General features: G+C 44.8%; 1 protein-coding gene across 2 annotated transcripts in view; it reads right to left on the bottom strand.

The window, feature by feature from the left end:
* Positions 1–17,319, bottom strand: part of plxna4 (plexin A4) — a 341,055-nt gene that overhangs the window by 212,872 nt on the left and 110,864 nt on the right. For both annotated transcript variants that reach the window (XR_014599104.1, XM_084038253.1), the window contains exons 4-5: positions 13,752–13,880; positions 1,650–1,750 (exon numbers count right to left, since the gene is read on the bottom strand). Coding sequence is in view for 1 of the 2 variants with exons in the window: in XM_084038253.1 (XP_083894379.1) it covers positions 1,650–1,750; positions 13,752–13,880 (230 nt within the window). In the remaining variant the exon portion in view is untranslated. The remainder of the gene's footprint in view (positions 1–1,649; positions 1,751–13,751; positions 13,881–17,319) is intronic.

Below are 17,319 nucleotides of genomic sequence, written 5' to 3'. Positions count from 1 at the left end.
ACACACACACACACACACACACACACACCCGCGTGCGGCCCATATTCACGCGCTCGAGATTTGATTTAAATTGCGAAACACAATCCAAGTGGCAAATATCTGCATGGTGGTTGCCCGCTGATAGCCCCTAAATTTGTTGTTTGCATTGATCCTGCTCCTTTATTGCTAGACAAATGATTTTGAAATGAAACGATCTGCTAGAATGGTTATGGTTGAATAATGTTTGGTTAAGAATGGCACGTTCGGAGAAGGCGATCAATAGGAATTGTGAGAAACATGAAAATCTGGACTGATGCATTACGCTTTAATGTGCTTGTGTGTGCGCGTGTGTGTGTGTGTGTGTGTGCGTGTGTGTGTGTGTGACTTTGCCTCTAACCTCTGGTTGGTGACCCATAACCCATCAGAGTGTGTCCTCCGTCTGCTAATGCACTTTCTACCCTGGAGACCTCAAACACGTTCATCCTCCATTTCTCCTTCCTTCACTCTGCTGCACACAACCTCACTCTTTTTTTTTTTCTCACTAAGACCCTTTTCAGATATCTATCAATTTATCACATTTCACCCCTCGTTCGCGGCTCTTTGCCCTCACAGGTTTGCATCCAAGATGACCATCCGGATAGCTTTCTTTTCTATTTCTCAGGATTCACTCCTTATTCCTCCTTTCCTTATTTTCTCACTCTGTCACTCTCCTCTTCGGTCCATCTTCCCTCCTTTCTGGGTTTCACTGTGTATGTTCCTATCACACTCTCTGCCCTCGCCATGTCTCCTCAGTGTCAGCAGGGATGAAGGTGCTAAATGTACTCAGTCACACACACACACACACACACACACACACACACACACACACACACACACACACACACACACACACACACACACACACACACACACACACACACCACCCAAGGGCTTGCACCAACACAAGAAACCGATTTTCAATTTACAGCGGAGTGGGAAATCTCCCTGCCCCCAGCAGGCATTATATCCCACTCCAATCTTGCGGGGCAAGGGTTCGACAGCAGCTGGGGTGTGTTTGGATTTGTGTGTGTGTGTGTGTGTGTGTGTGCGTGTGAAAGAGAATATGACAATGTTAAATATAAAGCAAAAGACAAACGCAGATCTCATTCAACAGTTTTCCAGCCCAGTTACAATATCAGAGGCTATCGCTCTCCTTGTGTCAAGTTGAAATCTGGAGTGGCGCCCACGAGAACTGTGGCAGTGCCCGCCAGTGTCTGTGCTCTCACCAGGCTCTGGTTTCGGGGCTGGTAAACAATGCCAGTGGGTACGTTTGGTAATGGATCTAAGGGGGCCGCTGGCACGAGGCCGAGCCGCGGGAAAGCAATCCGAGACTTGGCCTCGGTTGGATAGAGGAGTCCCTGAATGCTCAAGGGCTGCGAGGGATGGAGCGCTGGGCATAGGCCCAGGCGTCATGGAGGTAGGGGAGACTAACAACTCAAACACAGCACACCCCACCCAGCCAGACTGTCTGGTTAGTATGTTGGAGGCTCTGTGCGTGTGAATGGGGAGATGAGAAAACACGGTTTGTATGCCTGAAGAATAAAAGGGGAAAAAATAAACCCACAGATGTGTGTTTGTACAGGCGTGTGTGTGTGTGTGTGTGTGTGTGTGGCAGCTCCAATAGTACTCACATGTTGTGCAGGACACACCATCCACAGTGAGGATCTCCAGATCCAAGACATTCGCTGCAGGTCGAGTACTGCCCACAAGCCTCCACTGGCACCCTCGACAGCTGCACAGAAACACACAACGGGGATTAAATATGGCGGAGAGCTTACTCTTGTGTATTGATGAACAAAGTGGAGCAACATCATTTCAGGGAATGTGAAACAAGAGCATTGTAATGATTTAAGGAATCTAAAAGGGCCCGCAAAGTACGGTTTTCATTACTTGCCAGCTTACAAAACCCTCCTCATGCTCAAAAAAGCAGAATGCATTTGTACTCCATGTATGCCAGTAATGGTTTACAGGTAACTCAAAACCTGAAAGAGAGTGGAAATAAAAGTGCAGAGGGAGTGTGAGACATAATGCATTTTTGTGCTGTCTCACAAGCGCTGCGTCTAATGTAATTGAAATGTAGCAGAGGACTTCAGACAACCTCTACAGAATAGGCATGAACCTGTTGCAATCAGATACTGTGTAGTCAAAAACACGCGTGGGTGGAGAGGTGGCCGGTGATAGCAGCACCATCTATTCAAAACACACATCTGCATTACTGTTGCATCCTATGACTCATACCACATTATCGCCAAGAAAGTTTAAACAAAACTAATATGAAAAGTGAGTTTTTATAAGCATCAGTTTTCATGAAAAAGTAACTACTTGACAGCTTCCAACTTTCCCCACTGGCTCCATATGGAAGACTTGAAGGGGGTCCGTCTATTATGATAAATGGCCCCGCCAATTCAAACTGGCGTTGACTGGCACTGATTGGCATGGGCCGCGAGAGGCCGAGAGCAAGAGGCAAAGCCGGGGTTGGATCTCAGTTGTCCCCTCCTCCTGTCGCCGTGGTAACCGCATGGTGCATAAATAGGTGTCGCTGGCGCTTTTTGATTAATGAGCCGTCATTGGTGGATGACCGCTGTCACTCATGCTGCTCACCGATGACAGCCGGGGAAAGAGAGGCGACATCATCATTGTGGGACTGATTTTGGCTTCTTAGAGGAGCTTCGTGTGTACAAGTATGTTGCCTTTATCTTTTAACAAATATATCCACATAATATTTGGAGAAAGGTGTTCTCTTTGGATTGGGATTCAAACAGAAAGACACCTGATGGTTATATTAAAAAAAACATAAAACATATGTACTATGTAGTTTAACAGCCACTGGCCATAGTTCAACTTGAAAAAGAAGCATTTACAAGCTGAACATCACCTTTGTAGTATAAAGAAGTATACCGTAGATGACCAAATAATCGCCCGCGTGCAAATACGCGCCTGTGCTCTAATAGCCGCCGGGGGTCCGACCTCATTTGGCATAATAAACGCCGGTTCAATTAAACGCCCGGGCGATTAAGTGTTTACCATAGTCTTGCACAGAAAACAAACGTTTTTTTTTAACAGCACTTCACCGGCTCTCACCTCTTCTGTCAGTCAGCCCCTCCTCTCGCGCTCTCTCTCTCTCGCATGCAGGCGCGCGCACACACACACACACACACACAGACACACAAACACAGGCGCGCTAGACTGAGGGATATAGGGATATAGATAAATGCGCTAATGTACAGTGTTGAAATTACCGCGATCGACCCCCCCTTCCGTTATCATTCATAACACTGCTCTGATCAGCTCCCTGTGTCGCGGTAACACAGACAAACTGTCTTTGTATTTATTGTCTGATGTCAATAAAGATGCGTCGGGGGGAAAAAGTAGTTTTGTTCCAGTGGTGCTATGGTGAGCTCCTTGTTCTTTGCATGATGGTCTGGTGCTGCTCATTGCAAAAATAAATTGTAGCCTGTTGCAAATACGCGCCTGGTTCTTATAAACTCCTGGGCTCCAAGTCGATTTAGCATATTAAACGCCCGGGCTACTAAATGGTCATCTACGGTAGTTACTGTATATACATACAGCACTTCAGGTCAGAGGTCAGAACATGACACCTATACAGCTTCCTGGGGAAGATGTAAATCCAGTGCCTTGCTCAAAGGTGCACTGATGTCATCTAGGTGATTTCCACCTCCAATAAGTGCAGAGGATCCAATTCTTTCCAGATATAAGTGATGCGTTTAGTCTTTCGCGGCACATTTTATTGACTAAATTCCACATTTGAGGGTATGAAAGGGACGATTATTAAAGCACCACCGATGTAGGGCGCGACTATGGAACAATAGATCAGACGCGCCTGTGCCGAGTGGAATCTCTTCAGCGCAGCCCGGCACCGTCGGCGGTTCTCTCTGTGGGACGCACCGACTATCACACAGCACATCTCTGACTGACAGCCTCTCTCTCTCTCTCTCAAATAAAAACACACGCTCAACGCTATAATTTGGCACGCGGCGACAGTGGCAGTCGTATTTCAACATGTGTGCACGCGGAGACGAACGCCATCGCTGAAGTCAGACACCGACACGATGGAGACACTCGAAAAAAAAAAAACCGCACCACTACGCCGCTCTACATTTACGCCTTTTCTCTGCATCTTTACAAGCACTATAAATAGTACACTCAGGCAGACGTGTGCACACACACACACACACACACGCACGGATTCTCACACCGCTGAATGCATTCAGAGGGGGCGTATCTCCTTGTCAAAGTCAGGAGGAATCCTGCGTGCAATCACAGATTAAAAACAATGCAAGTGAAACATAGTGTGTGTGTATAATATATATATATATATATATATATATTTATAGGCTGCTATGTTTTGCCCTCCCGACTGTGTAGAGGCGTATTTGCATTAGGTAGATAAAGGGAATGAGTTTGAGATGGAACCGGAGAGATAGTGGCGCAAGGAGTGCGTGCAGCAAACTTCAACACCGATCCATGTTGCATCTCACATGATAGATTCCCTCCCGTCATCACCCCCCCACCACCACTCCCTCCTAAGATCTACCGCTGCCTCAGCCCAACAACCTGGTAGTCACTTAAGAGAAAGGCCATTATGTTAGCCTATGGAAGGGGGATTTCAGCTGCCAAAGCCTTATCATGGGAGTGTATGAAACCACAATCTCCCTGTTTATACGCGCGCGTTGTGTAATCTACGCAGCCATGTCGCCGCATCGAGTGGTTTGTCACCTCGTGATCTGCCATAAAGGCTAAGCACCCACACAGAACTGTAGCAAACAATGCCGCCATATCTCAACGCTTTATAATTTAACACTTCATCGGTGGCAGATATGCCAACACACACACACACACACTCGGCCCACGTGTACACACACATTTAGACTTTGTGGAATGGAAGGGACCTCCTGATGCCTATCGAGGCCTCAGACGCCTGCATCCGGGGAAATGGTTTTCTCAACAGATAAAAACGCACACACACACACAAGACAAACACAAACCGCATTCAGAGCCCCCGGCAGAAGCGATGGATGCCAATGTGGCTCCTCTGTTCCAGAGCGTGGGTCCTGATATCATTCAACCCCCCCTTCCTGTCTGGCTGTCTGTCACTCAGACGCTCTGAGGTGTGTAAGATCATACATTCATCATCTCTCCAAAGCCTCTGTTCTCTATCTGGTGCACACACTCAAGCAGGGCCACACTTTTGTCCCCCCTCTTTTATCAGAAAAATAAAAAATTGAGGGATTTGGTGGCTAAACGAGCCAATGCGCCCCCCCCCCCCCCCCCCACCCCCTTGTCTCTCTCATCTCGATATCACATTCATTTCATGCAATCTTCTTCGTGGGCTTTCGCCAGAGAGGCCACCATTATGGCTCACTGTCTCTTCACTATGGCTGGGCAATCATATCAGCGGGGATAAATACAAAGGATGGGGTGCATGGCATTTATAATTCCCTCCTGTTTCAGGTGAGCAAATGACAGCCATTACACCCTGCACTCTCCCTCTTTTCACAATAGGGAGAGATGGAAGCCGCTGAATATAATCGTGCTCTTAAAAAAAAAAAAAAAGAGCAAGATCACAGAAGTACTTGATGCTTTAATGCGTGGGGAGAGAGAGAGAGAGAGATGAAGACGTACTTGATCATTTACTGTGATGGCGCAATGGCATCAAATTATATATACAGCGTATACACAGTATGTGTGTCTTTTGTGTCCGTGGAGGACGGTTGTCAAAGGCAGAGAGGAGGAAGAAGTCCTCCTTTTAAGCGTATTAAGAAGTTACTTTTCAAGATTTCCATCATTACACCGAGGAGATGATAGAGCTCCACTTTGTTTTCCCTCTCCTTCTCTCCTCCTTCTTCTCTCCTCCCTTACATAATGCCGGCGGCCTTCGAGTCGACCTGCAGTGGGAAAGTGATCATTTAATAAATCTGCAGAGACTTTTTATTAATAACTAATTCTTCTGCCTCGGCTCCATTCCTCTCTTTATCCTACTCTTTTCCTGCCCCCTCCACTTGTAATTAAACAGGGATTCCACCTGCAGCCAAACTCCACAACTCGGAGTGAACAGAGAGAGAAATTAAAGTGATAGCCCAATCCTCTCTCACAGCCTGTAGGGCACACTGAACTTCTCTTATCTTTCCCCTTCTCCCCCCCTCCCTCTCCCCCTAGGCTAGCTTCGTCTTTTTCTCCTTCCCCCGGTGTGTGTGTGTTCATTACTTTGGCACAATGCTGCCAATGCATCATTACTATTGGCCTATTGGAAGCAGAAAGGGGGATTAAAACACATTTGGTGTAAATGTTAAGTTATTTGGTCATGTTTCAATAACGCCATTGTAAATTCAATATAAACTGATGTTTAGGATTAAATACGTAAAGTTGTACAGACGGCTGAAATCGAATCGCCTGAAATCATTAATAAAGTCATAAAATCATTATTCATATAATAATGAAATAACAATTCCTGACATCCATATTTCCACCGTGTGTCTCTTTTTCTGTCCGCTCTCAGAGAATATCATTCTGTTGTTTATTCCTCCACTCTCCCCCTCTCCGGCTCGTCCTCTTACGTCCCACCTGTCTCCTCTCCAGCTGGATGGAGGACAGATTGACGTGGGAGTCAAATGAAGCAGGGGAGACGCATCAAACGACCCGCCGCCTCGTCACAGCTGACGCGCCACTCAATCCGTCAGCCGCCAAACGGACGGCGTTACATCATAAACTCCGTTTAAAGGAGCGGGGCCGGTGGCTTGCGAGTGCAATATTGTTTTCGTTTGAGGTTCTCGGAGGTCAAATGAGAAAGCCATCCATTGTGCTGTCGGGGGTTGTCGGCGCATGACAAACGACTCGGATGCAATCAATCATTTTCACTTATCTTTCCATTCCAAAGAGGGTAACCCCCCCCACACACACACAAACACACACACATACACACACACATGGCAGTTAAACAAGCTTTACTACTAACAGTTTACACATTAGTCCTGCAGGAGGCATGCCCTGCAATATTCCTACCATCTGCCCTCTCTGGTGTGTCTATGCTTACCAAAAATAAGCTGTAGCAACAAATAAACTCAGCAACAATAAATTACTGCAGCAGAACTTGCCCTCGTCATGCTAATGTTGTCCCATTACTGCCACTAATCAGTGCTGGAGACGTGATGGATGTCACAGTAAAGTGCATTTACAGTGTAGGGTTAGCGCTGACCCTTCGGTCGCACAAACATGGTTTGCATTTAGTCTGTAATGACACTTCTCCCATTGGCAGGTGCAAGTAGTGTAGGCAAACCCACACACACACACACACACACACACACACACACACACACACACACACACACACACACACACACACACACACACACACACACACACACACACACACACACACACACACTCCAATTTTGCACAGGCTGTCTCATCTTGCCCTGGGGCATCGCCTGGGTAAAAGTGAAGCCTGTATTACGCATACAGAGTGCACACAAAGTTTAGACTTTTTTCCAGCAGCCATGCCATTGAAAGAAGATGCTGATGATGACTCCCATGAATGATAAATGTGTCATGTGTCTGTTATAATAGTATAATGGGGCTTACAGACTCACAACTAGCAGCAGCAGGGAAAAGGAGAAGGAGATTCAAGATTGGGAAACACACACAGAGAAACCGGAGTTATCTCCAACCACGGCTGCCCCACTTCGTTGACATTTTTCCAGGCAGCGATGACTGCGACACATCAGCTCTGTTCCCTCGCCTTGTTAGACCGCGGCAGCCTGCAGCTAAACTGGGACACGAGGTAATGTGCACATCCAAACACCTTCATAAGTCGCAGCCGCACACTGGAGGTGTGAGGAAGCCACACCGTAAGGGATGCGGTGGAAAAAGTTCCCCTCCCATAGAAACGAAAGGACGCTGGAATTAAACATCTCCGACGAGATGCAAAAGCGTGATACTTCCGCAAATGAGCGTGTTGGATTTTCCCCCGGGGGCGTTCGAACTAGAAAAAAAGAGCATTTGACTTTGAACGATCTCACCCCACTATAGTACACACTTTCAATAATTCACACTTACAGATCTGCATTTGCTACGCTGAATATAAATTATTTACCAGCACGAGTGTGGCAGTTCCAGCACTTTCGAGCAACAGTTTATATGCTGAATGTGAAATCCTTGGTATATGTTGGGGGGGGGGAGGATTTCTAGAGCAAGATGTAGGAACACGCTGGATAAAATCTAACCAGCGACTGGCTGAACAGCTGCTGGCAGGATAAGCTGGTGTGTTTGCTGGAGGGGAGTGGTGAGGCTATGGGAACACCGGAGGATGGATTGAATGACTAAGACAACAACAAAAAACATCTTGAACCGCTCCCAAATGCCCCTGAAACGCATGTCAAGTTACAGCACCGCCAGCCGCTGAGTAATGCACTCTGCTATCAGAATCACACTCATTCAAATCGGCTCTGAACGAGGTTGCTCGTGTTCCTTTTGACTGCATGGAAGGTTGTGTGAAAAGGAGAGGAAGCCAGATAATACATGTCTGTAAAACCTGATTACAATGTGTCTGGCTAATTAAAGGGACAGTTCACCCCAAAATCAAAAAATGCAACCATACATGGTTGAAACAACAAGGTCTGACTATGGATTATTATTATTATAACCTGGTCATGGGTTCTGGAAAGAGCTTTTTAGTTTTTCTCATTTTTTTTTTCATATAGTCCCATAACACCTCAACATTATATCTCCAAAACAACTCACATCAAGCCAATCTAGACAGATAAACAACACTAGGGGAGGAGGAAAACATGTTTTTTTTAACTTGAACTGTCCCTTTAAGGAACAGATCAAAAATGCAGTCGTGATACAACTTAAAACTAATCAACTTTATAATCTAATCAATAAATACCTTCCTCTTTTTGTACTGATGTTTGTTTTTTTTGTAATTTTATTGCTAAAGATGTACACAGAGGAGCCTGGACACTAAAATGATTCATAAGCTATTCATATTCTCCACCTCATGCAATAACCTCTGTTCAGCACTTCAGGGGACTCGTCTCCCCCTCTACAATAAGTCCATAGCTCCTACTAAAAAAAAGCCCTTGTTAGTGCGTGATTTGCACTTTTAATTTACACGCCGAACTAACCGTGCGATGATCCCCCGACTTCCGGCGACGCCGCCTCATTCATTCCACCCAGATGTCCTCATTGTGGCCGACAGACGAATCGGTGTTAACAGGACAGTAACACAGCGGTGCAGTGCAGCTTGTATATTAACAGTGGGACTGACCTGCCCCTGTCACTCAAACACCAAGCCTAACATCCATAATCAGAGCCCATTCTATAATCTGACTGGCCTCTTTATACGAGGACATCCATTTAACCCACTAATAAGATGACTTGTGTGTGAGTGAGAGAGAGAGAGAGAGAGAGAGAGAGAGAGAGAGAGAGAGAGAGAGATACAGAGAGAAAGATCCAATTAGACGACAGCCAATCACTGAATTAATGTGAGAGTAGCGTTGACAGATTATTCTGCTACAAGGAATGGTGAGAAAAAAATATTGGAGGACTTGGGGGGGGGGGGTAAGAAATGACAAAAGGGTAGTGGTTAGAAATGGAATAAAGATGGAGAGAAAGAGGAACAAGGAACACAAAAGGCTGAATCCTCATTCGCTTTACAAATCCCCTTAGAAATGAATAGGGGTTGTAGGAGCGCAAATCTATAATCCTGAAAGAAAAACAAATCTAACAAAGAGGACAGTCACAGGATGGAAGAGAGAGAAAAAAAAGAGAAGAGATCTCAAGGATGGAAGAGAAATTAAATGAAGGATGAGAAAAATACAAGGACTGGGACGTGCGGAGCATTTTACGCAGTAGAGAAGAAGCTGCATGGGTATGTGTGGCTTTTCTTTCTCTAATGAGTGTATAATGTGACACAGACAAGCAGGATTCAATGTGACTCTCAGCATGATGCCCCCGCCTGAAGCTGGGTTTTATACTTCTCTGTCAAGGTGTTCCGGTCGCCACATTGCAATTTATTTATAGTTCATTATCGTAGCACTAGCATAAGAGAAACGTGATGTCATACATCATCAGGCTGCGTCTTACAGTCCGTTTGGACCAAATGTAACCGCGTTGGCGTCGCTTTAATTTGTGATAGAAAGTGACGATGCTGAAGTTCGCACTAAAAACTAACTAACTAGATCGCAAATTACTTCATTTGTTTGAATGATAAAGAAAAAAAAAAGAAAATCAGTGAGCCGGAAAATCGTTAGATAGCCAAAGTAATCGTGTTTACTTTCTTTAATTCACTTTGTGAGAGAGAGCAGTGATTGCGGCGAGGATAAGGTTAGCATTTATTTAGTGCTAATGAAAAGGAGATTGCGGAGCCTTTTCTCCATCAAAATTGTTCTCACTATCAACTGAAGAGAAATATGAGCAAGTTGATCAATCACAGTGATTTATGGTGATAGAGGCGAATATTGTCTTTATAATTCATGTATTTTTCTATTAATACAACAATAATGTTTTGTAATTCTGGCTAATGAGCACGAGACAACCGTGCCTGTCTAGAATGAACCAGAAAAAACAACCGAGAACAAATCAAACCAATCATGGAGGTAATTTCCTAATTATGCTTTTATTTTGGAGGCAATGATTTTATCAGTTATGTTGCATCTACTGTTTTACATCCAGGGATATGAACACCAAATACTCAAAACTGCTTCTGTGGTAGTTCCCTCTCTGTGTGGACCACATGTTGCCATGGTAACACACACACAGACTCACGAGGAGGAAACTATACCACACAGCTGGCAATTATATGAACTATGAAAACATTCACCAGCAAACAAGGAACGCACAATGCTGCACAAAATATTCCTCCCTGCTCATAATCTCCTTCCTCAGCCCTTCTCCTCCAAACATCACAGTCCGACCCTCTCGATCCGGTCCTGGACTCTCACACCAGCCAGCATCCAGAGGAGGTCTGTCTCTCGGCCCACAGCAGCAGGGGTGCAGCTGTATCGACCACCTTTGTTCTCAGCCTCCTGTTGCGCCCCTGTCCTCTTCTCTCATCTATCTATCATCAGCTTCCTCTTCCTGTATTTCTCCCTCCTTCCATCTATCACACTCTGCCTGAGTGTGTCTGAGTCCCAGGCCCTCACAAACAGCAGGTGGCCTTCTGCCATCGACCAGCTCGGGCTGCTTTAATAGCATTTGCCTCCGATGGGAACTCGGGGCGTGCACGTTTGTGCAAGCTGTTATTCTAACACTGATCCAGCACTTGACCACAGCATGACCTTTGAACTGCTGTTTGTGTGAGGTTGACGCAAGAATTAAAAAATGACATCAATTTATTTTATCAAACAAAATAAATGAGCACTGATGTCAAAGCTGAAATGTCCATTTCCTCTCTTCTGAAAGTTGTAAAAAAAAAAAAAAAATAGCTGACACTATTTTTATCTCTTTGCATTTCTGGGAAATTCTGTAACTCTCTGTGACATTTAATAAATCTTGTTGTGACTCGAGGCGACGGCATGGCAGGGAACAGTTCTGCTCACAGTTTACAGGGACATTTTCAAGAACAAACTTGCTGGAGATAAAGCTGCGAGAACAAACACTTCAAGCCCTAAATATTGTTGTTCTCTACATTTGAGATGAGGCAATTTGCACTGATCCCCTTCAGTGATTGCAGACACTTGGAAGCGGTGTTTAACAGTAAATCAGGTTGGTAATAAAGCAGTGCGTTTCAGCTGGGAAACTCCACTCAAGAAAACAGACAAATATCAGGATTGGTTAAATTAATTATGGGAATGATTAAGTATGAAATAACTAGAAATGTATTGATCTGTAAACATCCAAATTATAATGAATGAATGTTCTTTGAGTTGCATAAAACCTTCACATGCAACGTTAACACATGAGTATGTGTTCATTAACAGCTTTCTATATTTGTGTGGATGATAATTCCCAGTTGTTTTCTTCTAAACACTTAGTGGAGGTCAGCCCTCTAACTAGGCTAATAGACTTATTACTATGAAGGACTCACACACACACACACACACACACACACACACACACACACACACACACACACACACACACACACACACACGGGACCACTTACAAAACTCACTTGGTTGCTTATTCCCCCCTAGTATAAGCTAATGGGCATGCAAATTAAAAATGCTAAATGTGTAACCCGATGTTGGGCGATAAAAGTGAGACAAAAAAGGAAGCCATCATAATGGAAAGAAATGGAAATGATGTATTCCTAATAATTCATTTGTTATTCTGTAATATCTTCTGTAAGCCCAATTACACACAAAAATCCAAAAGAGAAAGAAAGAAAAAATCACATCGCTGATTAACAGATTTATACAAAAGAGGTATAGGATGTAGCAACGTTAGCCTGCTAACTTATGCTCTCTCTCTCTCTCTCTCTCTCTCTCTCTCTCTCTCTCTCTCAGAGAGCAGCGTTTGAAAGGGCGCTTCCGCTCGCTGTCCGTCTGATATTTAAAGTGTCATCAGGACGATCTGGGCCTCTTTAAAAACGCGCTCGCATTCGCGCACGTACACGCACACAAATTGCGCCACACATTAGCAAATACTGACACTTTCATGGTGCCAGAGAGGCTTATAATCCGCTGGAAGCCGCACACAATATACAGGGGGCGACGGGGCTATCGCTGCCAACAAAACAGCAGTGGTCTGCTGTGATTACGGGTGGCGGGAGATAAAGAGGAGGGAGAGGGGACGACGATATGCATATTATCTGAACGTGGAGCTTTTGCAACATTATTTTCTAACAGTCACGTTAATAATGATGAGCAGTAAATGGAGCTACACAGTTCAGTTGCCCCCCTACAAACTCAGGTTTGTGGGTCCAGGAGTCACATGCTTCTCACGGTATTTACGATAACTAAAATTGGATGGGAGGTGATCAAAAGATGATAATGCATACTGAATGTTAAGACGTTGTTCAACTACTTCTCCGGCTCTCAATTCGATTAAATCACGGCTTAAGACTTTTTGTTTGCAGCTACATTTTTATTCAGTTGTATTAAGGATTATACAGTCATTATAATTGTGTCTGTCTTTTCATGGCACGCTTTGAATTTCCTTGTTAGAGAAAGTTGCTTTCCAATTGAAGGTGCTTCGTCTCGTCTACTGTGTGTAATATAGTGAGAAAGTGAAACACAATGACTCATGGCCATGTGTGTGTGCTTCTGTGAGCACAGCATGTGTGTTACGAGCTTTTCTACGGCGCTGTTCTAGCGGGCTTTTGCCTCTGATAGAGGTGTTCACAGTATCCCCGTGTCTGTGTCCATTACCCAGAGTGCTGCTATTTCGCTCCACATTCCATGTCATCAAAGGTACTAAGAGAGATAGTGTGTGTGTGTGCATGGGCGTACACACCCAACACACACACACACACACAAGTGGACTGAGACCACTCTCCTCTCTCCCTATAATTTAACGCATTTATTCACTCCAACTCTACCCTCACAGTCGGTTTCTATAAAAAAAGACTTGGTCATAGCACCCAACAGTCTATCTAATCCCTTTCTCTCCTCCAGCCAGGCTGTAATGAAATCCTCTACGCTACACCAAAGGTTATTGTACCCTGTGCCATAAGAAAAATGATAAACGCCAGTAGTTATGATATTGACTCAGCAGGGAGGGAGGGGGAGACTCTTGACGTGTGTGTGTGTGTGTGTGTGTGTGTGACTGACCTGGGTCTCAGACATGGCGTAGAGGTAGTGGTGGTCAGAAGAGAAGGCCATGTCTCGGAGGATGGGTCCGTTCTCCACCGCCTGCACCGTCTCGTACTGCAGAGCGCGCGAGGAGCCGTCTACCCGGATCTGCAAAAACACAGAAGCATGTTAAGGATTCATTTATTCCATTCACGCATCACGTTTCCAGTCGCCGCAGCGCACGCGTGGTAGTACAATAATATCAATGTCTTATAAAGTTAACATTCAAAACATTGAAAGAAGTACTGTTGATGAGAGCTATTATTGACTTTGACTGCATTGATTTAGGAAAAGACATCTGACAGCGCAGAATATCCACGGATTTACAGACTAGCGGAGGTGAAACCAAAGCAAAGTGAGAAAGAGTAATGTTGCCTTGCTGGAGGAGGCACTTGGCACAGGAACAAAGGTAACATCCAGCACAACAAAGTGTCCAATTAGAGGCCGAGGCATAATTAAAAAAGGTACTTTTGAACACTATTATTGACAAAATTGCCTATCTGCCGCATGCAGGCTTTCTAGATATGCCGATGCATCATGGCTCGCTGTGCCGCATTCTGAGACGCTCGTCTTTCTCCATCACAGTTTCCACACATTCGAAACATTCAAAAGTGATTGCGGTAATTAGGCATCTGGGCGAGAGGTGTGCTTTGTGAGCCCCGGGGTGTGTTTACTCAGCAGAAAGTGCACAGAATTGGCCCCACGCACACTTGGAGGCGTGATGGAAGTGTTCTGGGTTGTGCCCGAACATCTGCTTACATCGTCACACACAAACAAGCGCGCGGGGGTGTGTTCCAAACGATCCTTTTCTAAATCTGGTCCTCGGGCTGCAATTTTGCCCAGGAACACACGGCTCTGACACAAACCCACCCGAGCAACTTTCAGCACCCGGTAGAATATGCCTGTGTGGGCCTGCGGACAGGTGTGAAGCACCTCTTGTTAAAGTTGTGCTGACTCTCGGTAGTTCGTTGGGCTCTTCGGCACTTAAGGGTTCATCGGTAACACACAAATGGAAAGGAAGCAGATGGTCGGGCAGACAGGCGAGTCACTTCACGATTAACTCATTAATTAACAACGCTCTTTAAAAAGGTCAAAACGATTTAACTGTTCTACGTATATCAACTGACAAATGGTGCTGGACCCGCAACTGCTCCTTGTTGGACACCCGTTCACTTTTAAGAAAGTAATCGAGTTGTCAAACCAAAAAACCTCAAGAAAAACAACAATTTCTCTGAATCTTTATCAACTAGCAAGAACAATGAATGTTAGCTTCATAGAGACACATCCTGTATACTTAGTGACTGAATCCCTAAACTTTATACTACAGTCCAATGGAGCTTTTGTCTTGGCATAACTACCGTGCAGTAAAGACAGAAACCCAAGTACAAAGGGTGCCGTTTACATCCTGCCCTTCTCCTGCTGCTCCTACTGATATCCAGTTTCACAACACGACATTTCTTTAAACGGGCACCGTCTTTCACCCTGATTTCACTCCACCCTTCCTCCCCGTCTTTGTTTCTCAGTCATTCTTCCTCTCTCGCTCTGCCTCCTGCTTGGCTTGTGCAGTGATCTCGATCTCAAAGGACCTTGAGTTCTGTGCATCAAAGCCTCACACACTTTCTCCGGGAACCATTGTATGGACTTGGGTCAGTTGTAAAGAACAGGAGGCGAATGGGTGAGAGAGAGAAAGACGAGAGAGAGGGCAGGAATAAAGAAACTTCCATGTGAGCCCGACTCAGCAGCTGGGGTTATCTTATCCGCCTGATCGGGTGAGTTAATTTGCGGCGCTGTGCGTACGCGGCACTGTACGCAGCATGTGAATGTATGCAAAGATGTGTGTGTGTCGGCTTACCGCAACTGCATGCAAGATGTGTGTGGAGCCAATTGCTGAGCAGAGTTGAAGGGTCTGAGGCAAAGACTGAATATGGAGTTTTATTGTGTTTGGGACGGATCCGCAGCCGCCAGGGAGCAGAGGGACTTCAAGGGGAAGCTCCTGTGTATTATCTCTCAATCTGACCAGCGACAAAACAAATGAGCCTCCGGGGAGAACACGGCATGTCCGCAAGCATGCAACGCAGGCACACTGGGACTGCAGGGGAACACGTAGGGGAAACGACTGATGTAAATCAAAGACCACAGGACTTATTTGAAGAATAATTGGCACAAGTATTTAATAGCACTTTCCCTATGTTTTCTTTCTTTTTTCTTAAAATCAACACAGCAGGGTCACCGTGGGCGAGATTTTAAAGCAAACGTTACAGCAGACCTTATCTCTCCCGATATTAAACCCTTCACTTTAAATATGTAATATAAAATAACCACCTGTGGCGTGCATAATGAAGAAAAATAAAGTGAAAGTAAAGAGCGAGTGCATGATTTGTATCACTGCTACCCTATCTACAAACAAAAAGCATGTTAATGAACACACCCGTACCTTAATTCCCTTGACAGAAAAGCCAAAGCTTATGATTCTTTTTATTATTATTATTTTATGAAACAACTAATCCTAATTTTCATTGTCGGCAACATTAATTATCAATATATTGTAAAGTAATTTTTCATCAGCTTATAATCATTAAGGCAGCTGCAGTGGTGTTAGCCAATATTATCTGATTCCTTTTCAACAGTAATAAAGTGGATTAGCTGCTCTATGCTAAATGGATTACAATGCTAATCTCTGCTATCACATTAGCGCTACACAATAGACACTCACTGCCAGACAGACTTCATTTAGACTGTGAGTAGTGGGAAGGTGAGAGATGCATTGGGCCCACACGCAAATGCATGCGCGCACACACACACACACACACACACACACACACACACAAGTATTGTGTTCACACAAGCGGTTGCGTGTATAAAAACATTGGCAATTCTCTTTCACACGCTTACATGAACACACACACACACACACACACACACACACAGGCTGTCTGGCTATAGCTACTCATATGGTAATGTCGGATACTCTTGGGAGGGTGGCAGGAGTTACTGGTGCTTTTGACTCACAGAGAACACTTCCTCCGCCCTGCAGAACGTGTGTAGGAAACATATCTGTGTGTGTGTGTGTGTGTGTGTGTGTGTGTGTGTGTGTGTGTGTGTGTGTGTTTTGATCCGTATGTCCATGCATCTGTGGGATAAAGATGATACCTCAGATCACACAGTGGAAATCCCAGCCCTCCATAAAGCAACCAGCCTGACCATAAACTGTATCCCCCTAGTGGCTGAGAGATATAACTACACTAACACCATCACTGAAGACAGAAATAAAGACAGTGACTCCTGCAGTAAAAATGCAGAATGAAATATTAACTGTGACACAACCACTGATAGCATTAGTAATATATAGTATTTATGGAGCATCTTTCAAGCTAATTTAACCTTTTATATTTTCTACCATTAAAATAGAACTTTGAGCACAAAATATAAGAAATATTAATAATATATTAATAGTATTGAATAAAATAATAATAATGGTTTCTGTGTTACGGCTCAGAGGACAACACACGCGACCCGGTGTGCAGATGGTATTCCTGCTTTGAATCTG

This window comes from Eutrigla gurnardus (assembly GCF_963514095.1).
Source record: "Eutrigla gurnardus genome assembly, chromosome: 21".
Lineage (NCBI taxonomy): Eukaryota > Metazoa > Chordata > Actinopteri > Perciformes > Triglidae > Eutrigla > Eutrigla gurnardus.
This window is presented reverse-complemented; position numbering and strand designations above follow the sequence as displayed.